Source organism: Strigops habroptila, chromosome Z (assembly GCF_004027225.2).
Source record: "Strigops habroptila isolate Jane chromosome Z, bStrHab1.2.pri, whole genome shotgun sequence".
Lineage (NCBI taxonomy): Eukaryota > Metazoa > Chordata > Aves > Psittaciformes > Psittacidae > Strigops > Strigops habroptila.
In genome coordinates, this window is record NC_044302.2 from 65644034 (window position 1) to 65662257 (window position 18224).

The 18224-nt window shown below is 37.6% G+C and overlaps 1 protein-coding gene across 2 annotated transcripts in view; it reads left to right on the forward strand.

The window, feature by feature from the left end:
• The window catches only part of PCSK5 (proprotein convertase subtilisin/kexin type 5), a 253347-nt gene that overhangs the window by 96027 nt on the left and 139096 nt on the right, over window positions 1-18224 (forward strand). For both annotated transcript variants that reach the window (XM_030469899.1, XM_030469898.1), the window contains exons 6-7: window positions 4270-4358; window positions 9735-9907. In XM_030469899.1, coding sequence (XP_030325759.1) covers window positions 4270-4358; window positions 9735-9907 — 262 coding nt within the window. The remainder of the gene's footprint in view (window positions 1-4269; window positions 4359-9734; window positions 9908-18224) is intronic.

Below are 18224 nucleotides of genomic sequence, written 5' to 3' on the forward strand. Positions count from 1 at the left end.
TCCTCTTCTGAAAGGCAAATTAAGAGTAATTATTGAAAGATACGTCTTGCATTTCAATTATGCCGATGGGATGGGGAGTGATAGTTAATTATATGCACCTTTTTTCTTGCCATCATTGCCTGAAATACTGAGCCATTTCTGTCTCAGAAAAAAGTGTTATTGAAAAAAGTTACTGTGTGCAACAGATGAGTGTGCAGCTCTTGTATTTCTCTTTTACTTAGAGAGCCATCAAAATACTCTACCTTTAGCATCCAGGTGCTCAAGCACTGTTCATGCATGCCACAGAAAAAAGTGTCATACATCTTTTCATAGAAGAGTATTTCTTCAATAATTTGTTTCAAGTTCTCCATATAATAGCAAGGGCATCATAAGGCAAAAATATTATCTTTACTAAGGTTTTCCTGAGTAAGTCTTTGACACCTTGCTGTCATAATGACAGACTGCAAATTTCCTTTTTATAAAAAGAGAATAAAATCGATCTTAATTGCCTACATATTTTCCTTGTTCTTTGTTGTTCTGTCCCTCTCATATACAAAAGCTAAAATAAATACATTTCTGAGAAAGTTGTACTTACTTGAATGGCAAAATAGCTAAAGCAGTTAAAACTAGGCCGATAATGCCTGTGACATCTTATTTCTTTTACCTGATGGCCTCTGGAGCCTGAACGTGTCTCTGAATAGCAATTTTTCTTGTCACTTCTTATGAGACAAACAACAACAAAAAAGCTTTTTTTCTTTCCATTCCTTTTCTTTCTATTAGACTGCAGATAGGAAACCCATGTGTAGATGGGCAGAATGTCTCAGAACCAAGCTTTTTTTCATGTTTCTATTCTGTGATACTTCATCACCCCAACATTAACACAAAGGAGAAGTGCAAAACCTTTTAGCTAAGTGTTCCTTCAAGGTGCCATTTAATAGCCTGCAAACTTACTTCCTGTCAACATGAGCTGGCAAAGGCTATAGTGAAATGAAGCATCGACCCTTAAAGTTCATCAAGATAGGCCTTTGTAGAGTGGCAGTCATGCTGTGTTCTAGGACTGCATCAACTTTTTAAACAAGTTCTATGGGATGCAGGCATCCCACAAAGACAGGTGATAGTTATGTTTTGATATATATATACATTCACAAAAAATGCTACCTTGAAAGCATCTCTTGTTTCACCTCTTGTTGCTGCTTATGCTGCCCTCGTAAACTGTTTGAAGTTTTCAGGATTTCATGCTGAGTAAAAGTTTTCATAGATTTCAAGCTCACTTGGTCAATTTCCAGCATCAGTTTCATCATATTTGTTCATCAAGTTAGTTAACAAATTAAAGTAATGATTAATCTGAAGCTTTTTCTAATTTTAACAGCAGAATTCGAGTCTGTTCCAAACTACAGACCTCAAGCAAAAATCTAGACTAGGGAAAATTAAAAGCAATGTGGAAATAACATGATTTTTATATGCAGACTTCTAGAGATCTTCCTTTTCACAGTGTAGTTGAAATATTACTTAGAGGACCTATAACAGATAACTGATTAAAACAAATTCAGTTGCATATATGATTAATTCACACAGTGGGAAACTGATTGTCAGTGGAATTTTATACGTATGACCTTGAATAAAACAACTTTTATATTTGTCACTTCCATTATAAATGTAGAATGCAGTTAACAATAATCTTGGCAGAGGAGCAAGATCCTAACATAAAAATCTCCTTACAAAATAGAATTATACCATTACTGGACTTTCAATATGATAAAAAGGATTTTCTAGTATGTGAGTACTACTGAAATATTCAGCAAAGTTGATTGAACTTGTGTGCTGTAAACTGTCTGAAGATCTAATTCTCTCTGGAATATGCTTTTTTCTGTGAGAAATTTACATGAAATTTCTTACTGCACTTTAATTCAAAAAATATGTGTCATGCTACTTCCTATACTTCCCTGCTACTATACCAGTCCTTTAAAGGCTTCGCTACTTCTTACTGAAGCTACATCTACCACTGCAGTTACTTTACTTCAGATGGAATTTAATTTCATGTTGCTAGTAATCCCGTGTTAACTGTGGATTGCTGCTGGGAGGTGCAGTCACCTCCAAAGCCTGCCACACATTCCCTCTGTTTCCCCTCTACAAACATTACATGACGCTGGGGGGACCAGGGTGGGTTTGGTGATCTGGTGGAAATACAACCCTTTTGATGGTGCAGTGTGGATGTAGGTAACAAAATAGCAGCTGTCCGTATACTCCTGGGAACCATAGAGAAACTTGAGCTGTTTCTTCCATTCATCTTCATGCAGCCTCCTGACAAAATCATAATGAGAAGAGGGGAAGTTTGTGAATCATATGTCTTGTAAATATTTCTTGAGACAGGCATTTTCCTATAAATATTAATACATTTTTTAAAGACACTACTTCAAATAAACACAGAGCTATCACACTATTTGAAAATCCTTGAAAATTAAGAAGTATATTTTTAAAACTTTTTTGCACCTCTAATTCCTGGATTATCTATTTCAGGCTTTTCAAAGTAATTCTGTAATAGGATAAAATACTGTTTTATCAATTAGAGTTAAATAGGCTTTCTTCAAATGAAGAAACGGCTTAAAAATGAGGCTTCATATGAAAAATAAACTGCAAATTCAGTCTTGAAAAATTCTCTGATCAAGTTTGGCAACCAAATGAGATATACATATAGTTGTGAAACCTTGATCCAGCTTTAAGATTTATCAGTATCCAACTTGTCACTTTGATTTTCTGCATAAATATTACACTTTTCGCACAGATTATATATATCTTATTTATCTGATAAACTGAATGATCTCCTTTGAAATTCTAACAGCTTAGCATTGCTAATTATATTGGTTATTTTTTTGTTTCCTCTCTTTTTTTCCTAGTCCTATGTGTTCTTGTTTTACGTTAATCCATTCAAAACAAGTTATCTTAGTGTTTCTTATCTAAGTGTCTCAAAAGATTAAGGGAAAAAAGTTACACTAATAATAAGGAAATAAGAAGTGACTCTACCCAAAACAAGCTGTACCAAGAGAAAGCAACTGTGATTCTTGTCTGTAATATGGGCGTCAACTTTAATTCAAAAACACGTGTGTTTTCCAGATGTCTATGTAAGCAGTCTGTTAACCACCACCAGCAGAAGAGTGGCTGTGTACACAGCTGACCTCACTTAGCCCCCTGTGAAGTGCTTGCCATGTTGTTATCTATTTTTTGCCTTGACTTTTTAAACTTCTTTCTTTGTGGCTACCCAAGCCTTACATTATCTTTCTATCTCCATCTCATCAACTCCCCATCTCTTTTCCTGTCTCATCTGAAACTTCGTATCTCTTCTTCACAGCACTCACTAGGTCTGCTCCTTCTTGCTTGTGTCACATTTCTGCAACGGAGCTGCTTAACAGCACAAGGATGAGGGCAAAACTTATTGGTAGAAAACACCCTGTGAAACCTGTATTGCAGGCAAAAATCACAACAGCTTTCCTGCTGTAGCCATGGTAGCTATATGGGTGGTTGCTGTCACCCTTGTAGAGAACATGGTTCAGGGCTAGGCAAGGCATCCCACTGTGGCTTTGCACAGTGGGGAAGGGGGTGAACAAACACTGGAGATTTTGTGTTTCCCTTCAGCAGCTTCAGTTTATACCCTTGCGGCCCAACTCTGCTTCCAGTCGCAGGGTGTACCTCTGATGTGGAAGGAGCTTCTTGTTTTTTCTGTCTCTGGAAAGGCAGCAGGCTTTCATGGTTGGCCCAAGGCGTGACCAGAATGTGCCTGTACAGAAGCTTTGAGCATACCTGGCATATAGCCAGTTTTAAGGCTTGCCTCTGAACAGCAGTCATCTTCCCGATGGAAAAGTGTGGTACAGGCTGTGCCTTTTAGAGGTTGTATGGAGATCTACATACTAGCAACATGAGCAGTTGTGAGACAATGCAGGACAAAAATTCTGTCTGGAAGACAGAAAATTCTTCTAATGGAAGATTTGGTTCAAAATCAGAAACCTGGTATCCACGAGTTCTTTGTGTTGCTGTGGATTATGTATCATCATATGTCTTTATTGCAAACCACACATTTCCAGTAGCTAAAAAGCCTACAATGAAGAATTTAATGATTGTGGCAACGTTAAAATGTGTTCACAGGAGTATTGGAGCATGGGTGCAAATTACTGTAAGGAATTAAGTATTGCAAGACACTGTGGGTAGCTGTGCTTTTGCACCTAAGGATGAGCAAAGTCAAAAACCTTTAACCTCAACGGTCTGTGCTTACTTGGAAAAATGTTTGTTTGACTGCAGGCATGGAACCCGTTGTGCTGGAGAAGTGGCAGCCACAGCAAACAACTCACACTGCACAGTAGGAATCGCCTTTAATGCCAAAATTGGAGGTATGTGAGACAATATCCCACCAGAAATAAAAAGTAAGCAGTGAGCCATTTGTGCTAAATGGTACATTCAGACCTTTCTAACAAGAGAAGGAGATATGTATTAGTAACAAACCTAGCTGCGTTAGCAAGTAAATCTCAGTTGCAGAGTGGTCATTAAATATCAGTACTGAAGGAGTTTGTCTGCAGTGACACTTCTCCAATGCTCCCTGGAACACTGCCTTTCAGTACACACAGAAAAATAGAAGGTGAGACCTTTGATGAAAACACAAACCCCAGAATAAGGACATTTGGGTTTTCTCACAAATTCAGAGCTATACATGGTGAACTTTGGCAAACCAGAAGTGTATACATCAGGAATATTGCCTTCCATATTGATCCCAAAACAATGCTGTCGAAACATAACACATTCTTGTGTTTAGCTGTGATTGGAGAGAATCTTCTATTGATCCCTCTGTGTGATAGGATTATTGCCTGAAATACAAGTTTCAATTGCACTTTTTTGTCACTCAAGCCAAGAGGTTCCAAGTGGTTTCTGTGAATTCTTAGTCAATGGCTACTCAATTAAGATCTTTGGGTTAATTTGTGGAGATGACTATCTAGATGTCATCTATGTATCTCCTAGGCTGTAGCCTGCCTGTGCCAGATTTTAAATGCTTCAAGTGAAGTTTTACCCTGAACTTTTGATGAAATCGTGGGATTAGTATATTGGCTTTCAGTAGAAAGACCTATAGCTTAAGCTCATTAATTGTTGATTTTCTGTCCCAAAATAGAGCCCATCTGTGAAAATAGAGACATGTTTACCTATATATACAGCAGATGACAGTTCAGAAATAGGAGCAGGCAGAGTTGAGGCCATGTTTCCACAGTTAATAGTACTGTATCTGTTCTTTACTGGATCAGTAAAAGTTTGGCCCAAATCAAATGTGAGCACAGCTGCATTTCAAAGTAGCCAAAGCACACAACATCATCCTAATGTCAGCTTTGTTTTCCTGCTGGCTTCAAGAGGATAGACAATACCTGATCCAATGTAAGGTTAGAGTGATGCAGAAAAACAATTTCCCTTCAGGTGGAGAGCCTGCCTGCACAAAGTTGCCCTGTCAGAGTGATTTAGAAAATAAGAACTGACCAAGTGAGTTGAGTTTGTGGCAGATAAACAGACTGTCTCATGTGAACATGGCATTTGGTCATGTACCAACAGCTATGAAATCAGATCTAATGTGTTGTCAAATGAGAGTCAGAGGAGTGTTAGTGCAGTAACAGAGATAAAAGATAGCTTCTGGTGAAATTTCATTTATGAGTTAGTCGCACAACCTGTAACAGCTTGGGCTTGTCCTTGAAAAGTTCTTCATTAGTAACAGTGGCTTCTTAAAAGGTTCTTATTTATTAAGCATTAGGAATGTGCAATAATAATGTTTTAGAAACCTTACAGGCATATGAGCTGAATCACAGCCTTTTCTAAATATAGTGTAAAAACTGATTCCGACGGACATAATATGAATGTAGTTAATGTGAACAAAAAAGACTGGATATGTGTGCCTTTATTTATTATTTATTTATTTTGTATGGAGAATATAACAGCCTTCAAGAAATTTCAATGGTCTCAGTGAAATAAAAATTTTATGCACTCCATTTGTCACCATGATTGTGCAGAGCCATCACTAACACTGTTCTTAAAAGAAAAATGAAAAATAGTAACTGTGTAAACCTCACTTAAGGTAATATGCCACCGTTTAAAAGCATCAGCACTTGAAAATAAGACTTCAGGAGGCTCAGCAGGTAATCTGAAGGAAGTCAGAGGCAAGAGAGAATTCCAGAGTATTGGGAAGGGAGGTTAAACTTTCTTTTCCACTAGGTATATACCTTTGAGAATTTTGTTGCTGCTGACCTCTGTTTGGCATGCCTCCCTCAGAAAAGCCATAAGCTACACATGTGAATATGCAGTGGTTGTGTTCCTTCTCCACAGGCCAGATAGAGTATAAAAATGTTGAGTCATATTATGCTGATCTAGTGTTCAGCTTGCTTGTTTCCCAGGGATTTAAAGACCCTCCTGGGGCGTTTTTGGAGGAGAAACTGGAGTAGAGGTAAAAGCAATTACATTGTCCTTACGTAGAGGAGCACCTGCCGAGAGTGATGTTGAATTTGCTCTGCCACAGTAAGAATACGCAATAAGTATTTTTTCTTCAAACTAAAAAGCATCTCTAGACATGTAAGGGGTAGTAAGGAGATAAAGCAAAGCAGAAAATAAATAATTTCCATTGATATTTTGTCAAATACTGACAGCTGAACAAATCCAATTTATAATCTTTGTGATAGGAAGTTGTTAACAAGATAGCCACCAGTAATGCTCACTTTTTTCGAAATGTGTTTGCACTTGTCTCATTTCCACACATTTAAGAACCTCTGACCACAAATAAGTCAGAAATAATATCCTTGGAAAGTCTGAGCCTTCCCTTACAACGATGTAAATGGAGATGTAATCTGCAGATAAGGGAATTTGAGTAAAATTACAATCTAGACCTTCAGTTCTTTTACAGGTTGTGACATGTTTCTTATAAAAAATTATGCACTGTATCTGCAGTTTGTGCTTAGCTGAGCTACTGGAAGCCCTTAGCTGAGCCCTTTCACTGGAAGACAAACTAGTGCACCAAAGGGGTAGCTCTTTTTCTTAACGTGACTCTCTGCAGTAATCACACATAGCAAATTACCACCTTAGAGAGGTTGTGAGACCTTTTATAGGACAGGATTATTAGTGTGGTGTTATTGTTGCAAACTGATTGTGGAAGTTGCAAAGCATCTGCAGGGATTTGGGAGCTTAGTTGCTTGGCTGGCCTCAAGTCCTGACGGGAAAACAGTTACACTGAATTATGGCACAACAGATGTAGATTGTCTTCAGCTGACAAGGAATTAGTTCAGCTGTTTCTTCAAGTCAGATGCTGATTAAAAAAAAAACATTTTAAAAGAAAACTTGCTTTCAGCTCAGTTTTGCATGTTTCCTGTGATTCATTGAAAGTTTGTTCTGACCAAAATGCCACTTATGTTTTGGCAATTACTGCAAATACTGGAAAAAGTTTACAGGGCTTTAAAGTCTTAGGTGGAACAGTCTGCAAATGCAGTCTGTTAATTGCATTCTGGACAGCTTTTTTCACACTACCACCACATGCCTAATGCAGTTTGGAGGTTTTGTGATCAGCAGAATTAACTACTCCAGGCATCTGGGAAACAAATGAAAAGGCAGGCAGGCAAAGGCGGGCAGGCAGGCAGGCGGGCAAGGAAGACAAGAAGGAAGGAAGGAAGGCAAGGCAGGCAAGGCAAGGAAGGCAGGAAAGAGGGAAGGGAAGGAAAGGGAAGGGAATGGAAGAGAGGCAAGGCAAGGAAGGCAGGAAAGAGGGAAGGGAAGGGAAGGGAAGGGAAAGGAAGGGAAGGGAAGGGAAGGGAAGGGAAGGGAAGGGAAAGGAAGGGAAGGGAAGGGAAGGGAAGGGAAGGGAAGGGAAGGGAAGGGAAGGGAAGGGAAGGGAAGGGAAGGGAAGGGAAGGGAAGGGAAGGGAAGGGAAGGGAAGGGAAGGGAAGGGAAGGGAAGGGAAGGGAAGGGAGGCAAGGAAGGCAGGAAAGAGGGAAGGGAAGGGAAGAGGGAAGTAAAGGGAGGGAAGGAATTCTTTTTGTTTTGAATAGCCAGTGAGATGTCTGTTGTTCAAAGTCACCCTGGAAGCATGTCTGTCAGTTGTTGGCCAGAGAGAGCAACACCTGAGTCACAGCCTTTTCCATGTTGCTTTAGATTTGACCACTTCACCATTGGCAAAAAAAACTTGGTGTGAATTACTTCAGGTGCCAATGGCAGAATTTGGAGTTACTGTTCGCCAGGTGCATGTACTATTATTTAGGCTTGCTACACAGCAACAGAGACATATAGGAAAGCTTTATTTTCCTTCTTTCAAAAGCAGTGTACCTTTTATTGTCTTTATTCAGAACTAGATATATTTTAGTGTGCTTGAAAGAAATTGAGAACACAACTTCCACCCATCATTAACTTTCTGAGATTATGCTGAGGAAGAAAAATAAAACTTGAGAATCCCAGAGTTGGTTTAATAACTTTTTTACAAAGTAAAGTTCATAGTGAGATCACTGTTTGTAAAAGTTTATTATCTCACAAAACATGGGCAGCTTTTGTGTGAGTATAGAAATACAATCACTTTTCATTTTTGAGTCAATTAGAGTTAAGAAAAAAGAAGACCCTCTGTCCACAAAGCTCCCCCTCTGCCTTTTGTTAATTGGAAGTTAAGGCCTTGGTAAACATTCAAGTTACTTCAGTCTGAGCTCATGAGCAACATAAAATGTGTCTGTAATTAAAAATATGTAAATTTGGCTTATAAATAGCAGTGGCCTTTAAAATTGAAAAAGCATCAAACTTGTTATTTGTGGAAGTAATCATTCTCTGTACTATCATACAGTTACATGCTAATTATCATTTAATATTTAACACCTCTTTGATAAGATTTTATGTTAGGTATATGTAGTTCCTTTTTCTTGTTTAGGTTAAAACTGGCATTGGTGGTTTTCTCAGTCAGAATTAACTTCAGTCAAAATCTTACAGTTAGTCAAAAGAACAACTTCAAGATTTAATTTGTTTCCAGATTTAAGCCTACCTTACTCAATCTAGTGATCTTAAAACATCATGAGGCCACTCACTTTAGAAGGGCTGGCACACTGACTTGTCCAAACCCACATGAATGGATTCTTTTAACACAAGAATTTCAAGTTATACCTTACAAAAACTTCTGCACGAAGAGGATGTTCAGAATATAGTTTCAGATTGAATAGTGTTACATATAGGGTATACGTTAGTAACTTCGTCTAATTGTCTTGCTACTGTATATGGTAATCAGTCAGTACACAGGAGCTTTTTCCCCAGTTTCTTCTTTGGTATAGAGTAATCCTTTTATTACATCTGTCAACAGACTTAGGGCTATGAATGACTCAAAGTAGGTGCTGCAGTTTCACTGCTGTATAAAAGGAAAAAGAAAATCATATATTATTGAGACACAAGCATTTCAAGGTTCAAGTACTTTTTAAAGTTTTCTTTAGCATGAATCTTTATTGCTGGAGTTCAAAGGCTGTATAGTGGATAAATGACTCGTAGATAATTTTTAAAACTCGAAGAGACACCAAAATATTACTTCCTTTCTGTATTTTTTCATCTAGAGACTTTTTTTATTGGAAAAGCTCATATCCAAAGAGGTTTTGGGTTTTTTTAAAATAGCAGTTTAAATTCCTATGATCATTCAGTTCAACATCCTACCAATTCTCCCTACGGGAATAAAAACAAACCAAAGAAGTATTTTGAGTTGGTTGGTCCTGTTCATTGTATCTTTCATTCCGAAGGTGTACGGATGCTGGATGGAGATGTGACAGACATGGTAGAAGCAAAGTCTCTAAGTCTTAATCCTCAGCACATCCACATCTACAGTGCCAGCTGGGGGCCCGATGACGACGGTAAGACTGTGGACGGACCTGCTTCTCTAGCACGTCAGGCCTTTGAGAACGGCATCAGAATGGTAGGTTGACATCAAAGCATATCTCCTGAATCTGCTTTTGTGTGCAAGTGTAAGGGTACACGTACCTGGTATGTGCAAGTACACAGCAAGGGGAAGAGGAGAGGATTCTGAAGGAAAGAAAAGCTTTCTTGGTATAAAACTAAAAATGCATTTTCCTTTTGTAGTGACCTGGCGGTCAGTCCTTCCTGAAGTATCAGCTCTGTTCATTTTCAACTGAAATACATCATCCTCAGTGTCCTTTAAAACTGCTCTGAGGTAATGATGTAATTCTGCAAGAAGAAATAAGACTGAAAAATGCTACTTTGCACAGCAGTGCCAAGTCATGAAATCTGAATTGCAGTGAAATTTAAAAGCAAAAACCTTGACTGTTTTCCTCTCTTTCTTCCGTTCTATCATTGCTTTGTTTTGCTTGATTTCTTAATGGAAGTTTGATAATTTTAATAGGGAGTTGGGGGCTAAATAGTGTACACCCATGTTTCTTTTAGCATTTATGTCTGGTCTCAGAACTTACAACCTATTTATAACTTACATATACATTTCTCTACAAGTTTGGGCTATCACATTTTCTCTGTGGCATAGCCCAGAGATCTTTATTAATACAACACACAAAACCCCAAATGCCCCTATATGACAAAATCTAAGACCTTTTTAATTTTCTTTAATAAGTTACTGTCAAACAAAAATGACCATGGAAGGAAATGAGTAGTTAGAGGAACTTCTGATGTCAGAGGCTAGTTTTTAGTTCTTCTTTTTACCCTCCTGCCTGTTAAATAGATCAGGGAATTCCTCATCTTCCAGTGATCACACCTTTTTCCACTGTATAGGACTGGCGGAAAGGATTTTAAAGCTTTGCATTTGCAGGTCTGAACATTATTTTGAATGTAGCAAAAGACTTGCTGGTTCAGTGGTGGGTGGCTCTTGGGTCAGAAAAGATGACATTAATTAAAAAAAAAGTGTTTAAAGAGACTGAAACTGTTGGACCAAAGTGGAACTGGAGCGTAGTTCCTGGAACATGGCAGCATTGTTCAGCAAGGGAAAATGCAGGTATTATTGAAGTCAATAGGTGTTTTAACCAGGCATGCCAAGACTGATTTTGGCAACATTCAGCCTGGAAGATCTGTGCTGTGTGTAAAAGACAGTGTCTGACACTGAGAGACTATATTAATGTAAGGTGTATCATAAAAAGCAAAGAGGGACAATGGGTGCAGAGTGGTAATAGGCAGAATTACAAGACCACCTGGTCAGGCTGACAGTCTGTTTGCGCAGTGTAGCCTTTCACATGATTACGGTATCCTTGACTGTAAGTTGTAAATAAATACATCATAAAATTGATACCCAGGCACCATAAACGTTGCCTAGCAGCACAAGCCTAGAAGGTGGGAGTTCACATCTATTCACATCTGTATCACTGGCTTATTTTGGTTCCCTTGATAAAGTCACATGAATTTCTTACTCTCGCCCTGTCCTTCCATCCTGAAAAGTGAATAATAATACATGCTCAAGTACCTAGCAGGTAAGTTATGAAGAGCAATTACTGAACCACTAGACTAACAACAGGGACTGTGTGCTTTCAATGCAACATAATGTTAAAGACATGTCTCTCAAACTCAGTTCTGTGAATGCTTTACTAACCACGCAGTCATGGACCACTGCCTTCCTTCTACTTGGTCATATGATGACCAGTTGGCGTGGAGCTGCAGGTTTATGCTTTTGCTTCTTGTACATTATGTAATATGTGAAACCTTCCATAACAAAATACTCAAGCATGTACTGAACTTTACTGTGTTAGAAATTCCAGGGTCTTAGCAGTTAAACACATTTACAAGGGCACTGATAGATTCTGCCCCAGAGAACTCTGCTGTATTTAGTAATCATTATTATAATGGTTATTGAAGTGCTCTTAGAACAATATAACAAGTGTGTAAAAGGCCAAATGCATCTCCTTTACTGCTTGCCATACATCATCACTCCTCCTTTCAGATGGAATATGAGCACTTTCTATCACCCAGCTAGAGTTGACTACTGTTTGACAGTGACCACAGAGAAGAAAAATAATAAAGTGATGAAGGGGACCCTAACGTAACTGCAGAATGCAGAGGAACTTCAACAAAAGAAGTTTTATATTTAAACTTCTATATGTGTTAGTTTAAATGTAATATTTCATGTAGGTAAGACAATCTTGGAAAGTTCAGCCCAAATTTCTGTACCAGAAGAACTCAGCCATTTCCTCATTGAAATCTCAAACTGGGAATAAATCCAGAATAAACCAAGAATGTGGAATAATTTGCCAAGAGCATAGATCTTGCCTAAAGCATTATTGTTCCCTTGTTATTATTATAGTTGTAATATGAGAGGATACCCTACAGAACCCAGATAAATTTCATTTTACCAGCACATTGTTCTATGGCTTTAGTAAGTACCAGTGTATAGAGGAAGCATAGTATTTAATTTTAAAATTCTGAGGTAGTCTTTTTTCTGATAACAATGCAGAAAAAGTTTGGTTTGGTTTTTTTTGAGAAATAGTAGAAGTCATCTTTGATGCAAGTTGAATTATTATTTTTACAGTTAACTTCTATTTTATCAGCTTTTTGTTCTGCCAGAGTTGCACATGCAGAGTTGAGTAGATCTAGATATTTCCATATATTTGGAAATTTTGTCTGGCTCCGACTAACAAAGCTTTTTCACTTGCACTAAGGAAATAAAAGTTTTCTTTAAAACCTACATAAAATCATATTGATAGGAAATACAAAATGTTGAAGTTTAATCTCTAATTTTTATTCTTCAAAATGTAATATGGACTGAAGGATTGTAGATGCATGTCTCAATTATCACCTTCCTTAATAGACTTAGTTTCCAGACCAAAAATTACTTTAAGATGAACCTGTTCTTGTTCTTTTTAATAAACCATGCCTTTCTGTGTTCAGATAAAGGTACTTTTACTATATTTTCTTGCACTTGCATCATAAGATGTGTCATTTTAAAAGATGAGGCAATTGGGAGAAGAAAAGATGAATTATATCTGTGCCAAAATATACCTAAAATCAGATCATTCTTCAAGGTAACGACTAACTACTCAGCCAAACATAGATTTCCCCAAGCAGTCACCGTAGTTGTGCAAATAATAATAGGCAGACAAAAATGCGTATTACATTGTGTACAGATCTTGACCTTCCTTTTATAGAAATATCTAACTGAACAACAACACTATTACATCTACTATAACATCTGTGATGTAAACTAAAGTAACAATGGTACAGGAAAATTTGGCACCTTGTTGAGATCTACACAAAGGTTCAAGATTTATGTTCTTCGGGTTTTGTGCATATGGATGTTATTTTTTAAAAACAGGACAGCAAAGGAAAAGGTAAAGATTTTTAAAAAGCATCTGAAAAAGAAATTATGCTCAGCTTATTTAATTAGGAGAATCAAAGGTGGTACTTTGATTAGAGTATAATTAAACTGAATTATTACCTTTTTTGTTATATTTATGAAGTAAAAATGAAATGGATGCAAGAGCCACAGTATCTTGTTCAGTTTGCTGAGAGACTGGAATCCATGACAATGGTGCCTGGTTTATCTTTAGCACCTTATCTTTAGTATTATTCCAATTAACAGCTCTTGCAGAGTGTTTTAGAACTATTATTATTTTTAAATCTGCTGAGCTAATATGATTACTCATTCCAAATCGTGCAGAAAATAACAAAGATAAACGACTGTACAGTTTTTCCGTAGAGTCCCACAGAGATAGCACATGCCATGAATTGAAATAGACAAATCTATTTAAAGAAAGGATACTGAGTAATAACTGAGTTTATGAAAAGACAACCTAGCCCACAAGTTAAATATGTTTTAAAAATTCTGACCAGGATCAAGGTAAAGATGAGGAAACTTATTTTTAAACCTGTCTCAAGTACCATGATTTTCTGTCATCTTTAGGGTATTTTGTTTAATTCTATTAAATTTGCATACTTGAATTCAAAGAGAAACCTTGGAGACTTTGCTATCAAATGATTTCTATGCAAAGATAAAAGCTCCCTTTATATCGTGCGTCCATTTCCAAGAAGTATTTCTTGGAAATAATGTAGTCATAAGGGTGGAAAATTCAAGAGGTTTGTATTTTAAATACCAATGTATTAGAAGTTGTAGACCTAATAATCTCAAAAACAATTCCCTTATAATCACACAGAACTTGCCTGAAAAAAGTCAGATGAAGGGCAGTATATCCAAAAGTAACATATTCAAGAGTAGATTAGGTATGCAATGTCACATTTCACCCTTTGTTCAAGAGCAAACAGACTTAGCATTGCAAAACATGGTTGCGGCCAGATCATGTAATAAGACTGTATTGAGTCTGGGACAAAAGGGAGAACACAAAAGCCTTTCCTTGATTCAGAAAGATAAAACCAAAATACCAATAGATTTTAAGATGAATGTCTGTATCTCACAGTTTATAAGCACAATGCTATAAGCACTTGTGCTTGTAAACTTAGGCTCCCTGATTCATGGCTCCATGATACAGCATTCAGTCTAGTTCATTTCTCTTCATACAAATAAGCCTGTTATTCTGGGATCACTCTCAACATCATTTGGAGAGTAATGCATTTCTGACTTGTTCTTTCACTGCTGTTTGTCAAAGACCTAATAGTCAAGTTTCTGGATATATGACCCCTGTTGATATTTTACATTGCAGGTTTTCAAAGAGCTGGTTATCTCACCTCTCCAAACATCTCGCCAACTGCATGTTTTATGTTGTTTGTTTTGCAGTACCCATAAGGTAGTCCTAATCAGTGGCAGGGCAGGTCATCCTCAGTATAGCCTAAGAGGCTGGAGAGGCGGTGAACCTTTTGGCACAGGGGCCTTCATCTTATTGCCATGACACCATTCTGCTTAGCAAGCTGGACGCAAGCCAACATGTTTGATGGACATTAATGATCAGATGCTATGTGGCTGAACCTCTTCCGAGAACTCAGCTTGGTGCCTTCCCTCCCATCATCACTACCCCTTCTCATCTCCCTCGCTTCACCAGCTGCAGGTTGCGTGTTCAAAGTGTTTGGTGGGAGCAGAAGGCACTTTACAGTCACTAAACAAGCCTCCTACCCACATACAAGAGAGAGAAAGGCGAGGGAAGAAAAGGGAAGAGAAGAAAAAGGAAGGGAAGAAATAGGAAGAAAAGAAAAGGGAAAGGAGAAAAGAAAGAAAAATATTTCACATCATCATCATCATCATTATTATCATTATTATTATTGCTACTATATGCTTCTGCTTCAAAAGTGGAAGAGATTGTTCATAATTTGCAAGTGTCCAGGCAAAGGTTTGCTGTCTGTGGTGTACCAGAGATGTTTCTATTAAATTTACTTGTCCTGTCATCGCTTCTCTGCCTTATTCTGTGTAGGATGTGTTGCCTGCACAAAGAGGAGTTAGTCTGTTCTGTTTTGCCAGAGAATTGTACTGCACCACAAAAATCAAAGGCAGAAGTTTCCACAAGAAGACTTGCAGTCACATGTCAAAATAACTTCTAATATGGCTGTCATTTATACAGATCATATGTAGATACTTTTGGCATGCAGAAGACCTCCTGCACATTTATAATTAGTTGGCCAAAAACTATTTGTTGAAGATCAATCAGAAGAAGTAGTGCTGTGCTTGGGGAAGGTCTCAGAAGATGTGACTTCCAGTATGCTGATGTAACCTAATGTTAGGTCCTGAAATTTATCATCTGTTACATGATTTGCATATCTACTGTGTATCCCTATTACATCTATGATGTAATATCTGAACATGTGATTTTATAGTAACTTCAGCATACTGAGTTAAACTGTGGTGGCTCTGTACTAGAGGTGGGTGCTAACTATGTGCCAGAACTGGAAAAGATATATGGCATTTTAACATTGTAATTCTACTTCTGACCTCATGAGACATAGCACCATTGGCTTTAAATAGTATTCGTAGTTTTAACGCCAGAAAAGGCAATTATCATCGAGTCATGGCCTTCATCATAAGCCAGATCAGCAAAATTTCATCCAGTTATCATGACATCAATATCCCTGTTTTCTTGATCCATCTATTATTTTCTGATTTCTGTACATCTTTTGGGAAGAGCCAGTCTTGACTGAAACCTGTTATGTCAATGTCTGTGCAGGTCACTAACTTTCACTATTAAAAACACACAGCTTGTTACTCAACTAAATTTCCAAGTTTCCTTTTCATTGTAAAATGCCTGTTCTGCTATACTTATGGTGCATCTTACAGTGTTAGAAATCTCCACGTGTAAGTAATTACAGATTCTGGCCAAGTGATCTCTGGGATAAGTTAAATTGGAACATAGGGACATAAGACAGGAAATGACCATGTAGGTCATCCAGTACAGTTCTCTACTATCACAGGCGTCAGGTCCTATAAACACATTCAGTGATTTCTATTCTAGAATGAATTAGAAATTTTTTCCCCTCTATTTCTGTTGGGGGGCTGTTTCACAGCCATCACTAATCTCTTGGTTAGAAACTTTTTTATAAGTTACAGCCAAGTTTACTCGTGCACTTTTTCTGACCATTTGCTCCTGGGTCAAAATTGTGCTTCAGCTTAAATACCTTTTCTCCATTCATTTTTGTTTCTGACATATTTACAGAACACAGTCCCTTCTCAGACTTCATTTTGATAAGATAAACAAGCCACACTCATTAGTGGCTCAAAAACTAGGCTGTCGATCTCCTTGCTCATCAGTGGTGCTTCTTCACGTCCTCCAGCCTGAATTCTGTTCTTGAATGCAGGTGATCATAATTACTAGATTCACTAACAAGTTTTTTCTTTTTGTGTCAAAATCTCCTAATAACTTTGTTTCCCTGGCTCATCCTTAAAACACTCATAACTTCCTTAACGCGCCATGTTTCTTCATCACAGTCCACATCATCTCTGGTGCAGCCATTTCCACAGGCAAATTACTGTTACATTAACCTTTGGGGTTTTTTTCTTTCATTACTGATTTCTTGGAGGGTTCAGCATGTGTTTTGCAGGAACCAGACAGATGGTTTCTAGTACATTTCTGTGTATAAAATAAGTTATCAGAGAAAAACTTACCAGATTTACCTAGAATTCTAAAGTGTATGTTGCATTTTACCCTGTTTCCATTAATGCTGGTGCCTCTTACTCTGTCCTTCAAAATCTGTTCTACAGACTTAACACTAATGTTTTATATATTCAGTTTCCTTCTGTTAGTCAGAATTTCCAAACCACAGTTCATTCCTGTAGTTCTTTCTGAAACACTTTGTGTTTCCTGGCATCATTTTTTCAAGTCTTGATACCAGAATCGGGCATGGAAGTTATAGCCTTCTCTGTGCATGCATAGTACTGTTTCCATATTCCCTGCACATGTAAATATTCATCCTGCTTAGTAATCCAAGGAGCTGCATTTCTAGGTCTTATTACCTTGCATTTGGCTGATATTCATATCTCAGGATGCCTTAATGGCTTTGCAGGTGTGGTTTATACTTGATATGATTTAGTTTTCTCCAGACTGAGATTGCCCAGTAAAAATCAGGTTAGGTGACAACCTTGGCACATCATTAAGCTAATAATAATTCTTTGCTCTACTATTTGCACATAGTTAGCAGCTTGCAGTATTCAAAGTAGAATTAGGGATATTGCCTTCCAGTAAATGAAACAGAGTTTAGGCTCGGTGATACCTGGGTGAACTGTAATACTATGCCCTTAATTTTCTTTCAGAAATATAAATACAAAGCTAATGTTAAAATTTCTCTTCTCTGCTTTCTGTGAAAACTGAGCTTTTTCACAGACAGTCAATGTGTAGTACAAAAAAAAAAAAAAAAGAAAAAAAAAGGGCAGAAAAAGAAATAATATACCCGAAATGTTCTTACATTACATGCAATGGAATATACAAATCCTAAAAGGCAGGAAAGCTTGGAATGAGAGTTACAGGAAAATATACCTCAAAATGTCCAGTTTCCTTACAATGTCACAAAGTGTACTGGAAACCAAAACTGTTTAGTTACCTCATCCCATCTCACACATACATGGAAACTGTTGTAACAAGCCAGAACAGCATTACTGCTGTTGGACTTGTCAAAAGTGGCCTCTGGTTTTGGGTGCCCAGCCTGAAACAGGTGATATATTTGAAGATAAAAAAACATATCATTCTTGTTGTGGGGCGAATCTTAATTTGGAAGGCCAATACTGAAAAGCAGCTTTGGCACATGGGCCTCTTTCCATACACTTAAATATATACTTTTCGGAGAGTGCATTTTTGAGAGATGAAGCTAGTTACTTTGAGCAATCACGTATCCATTTTACTCATATACTTGAA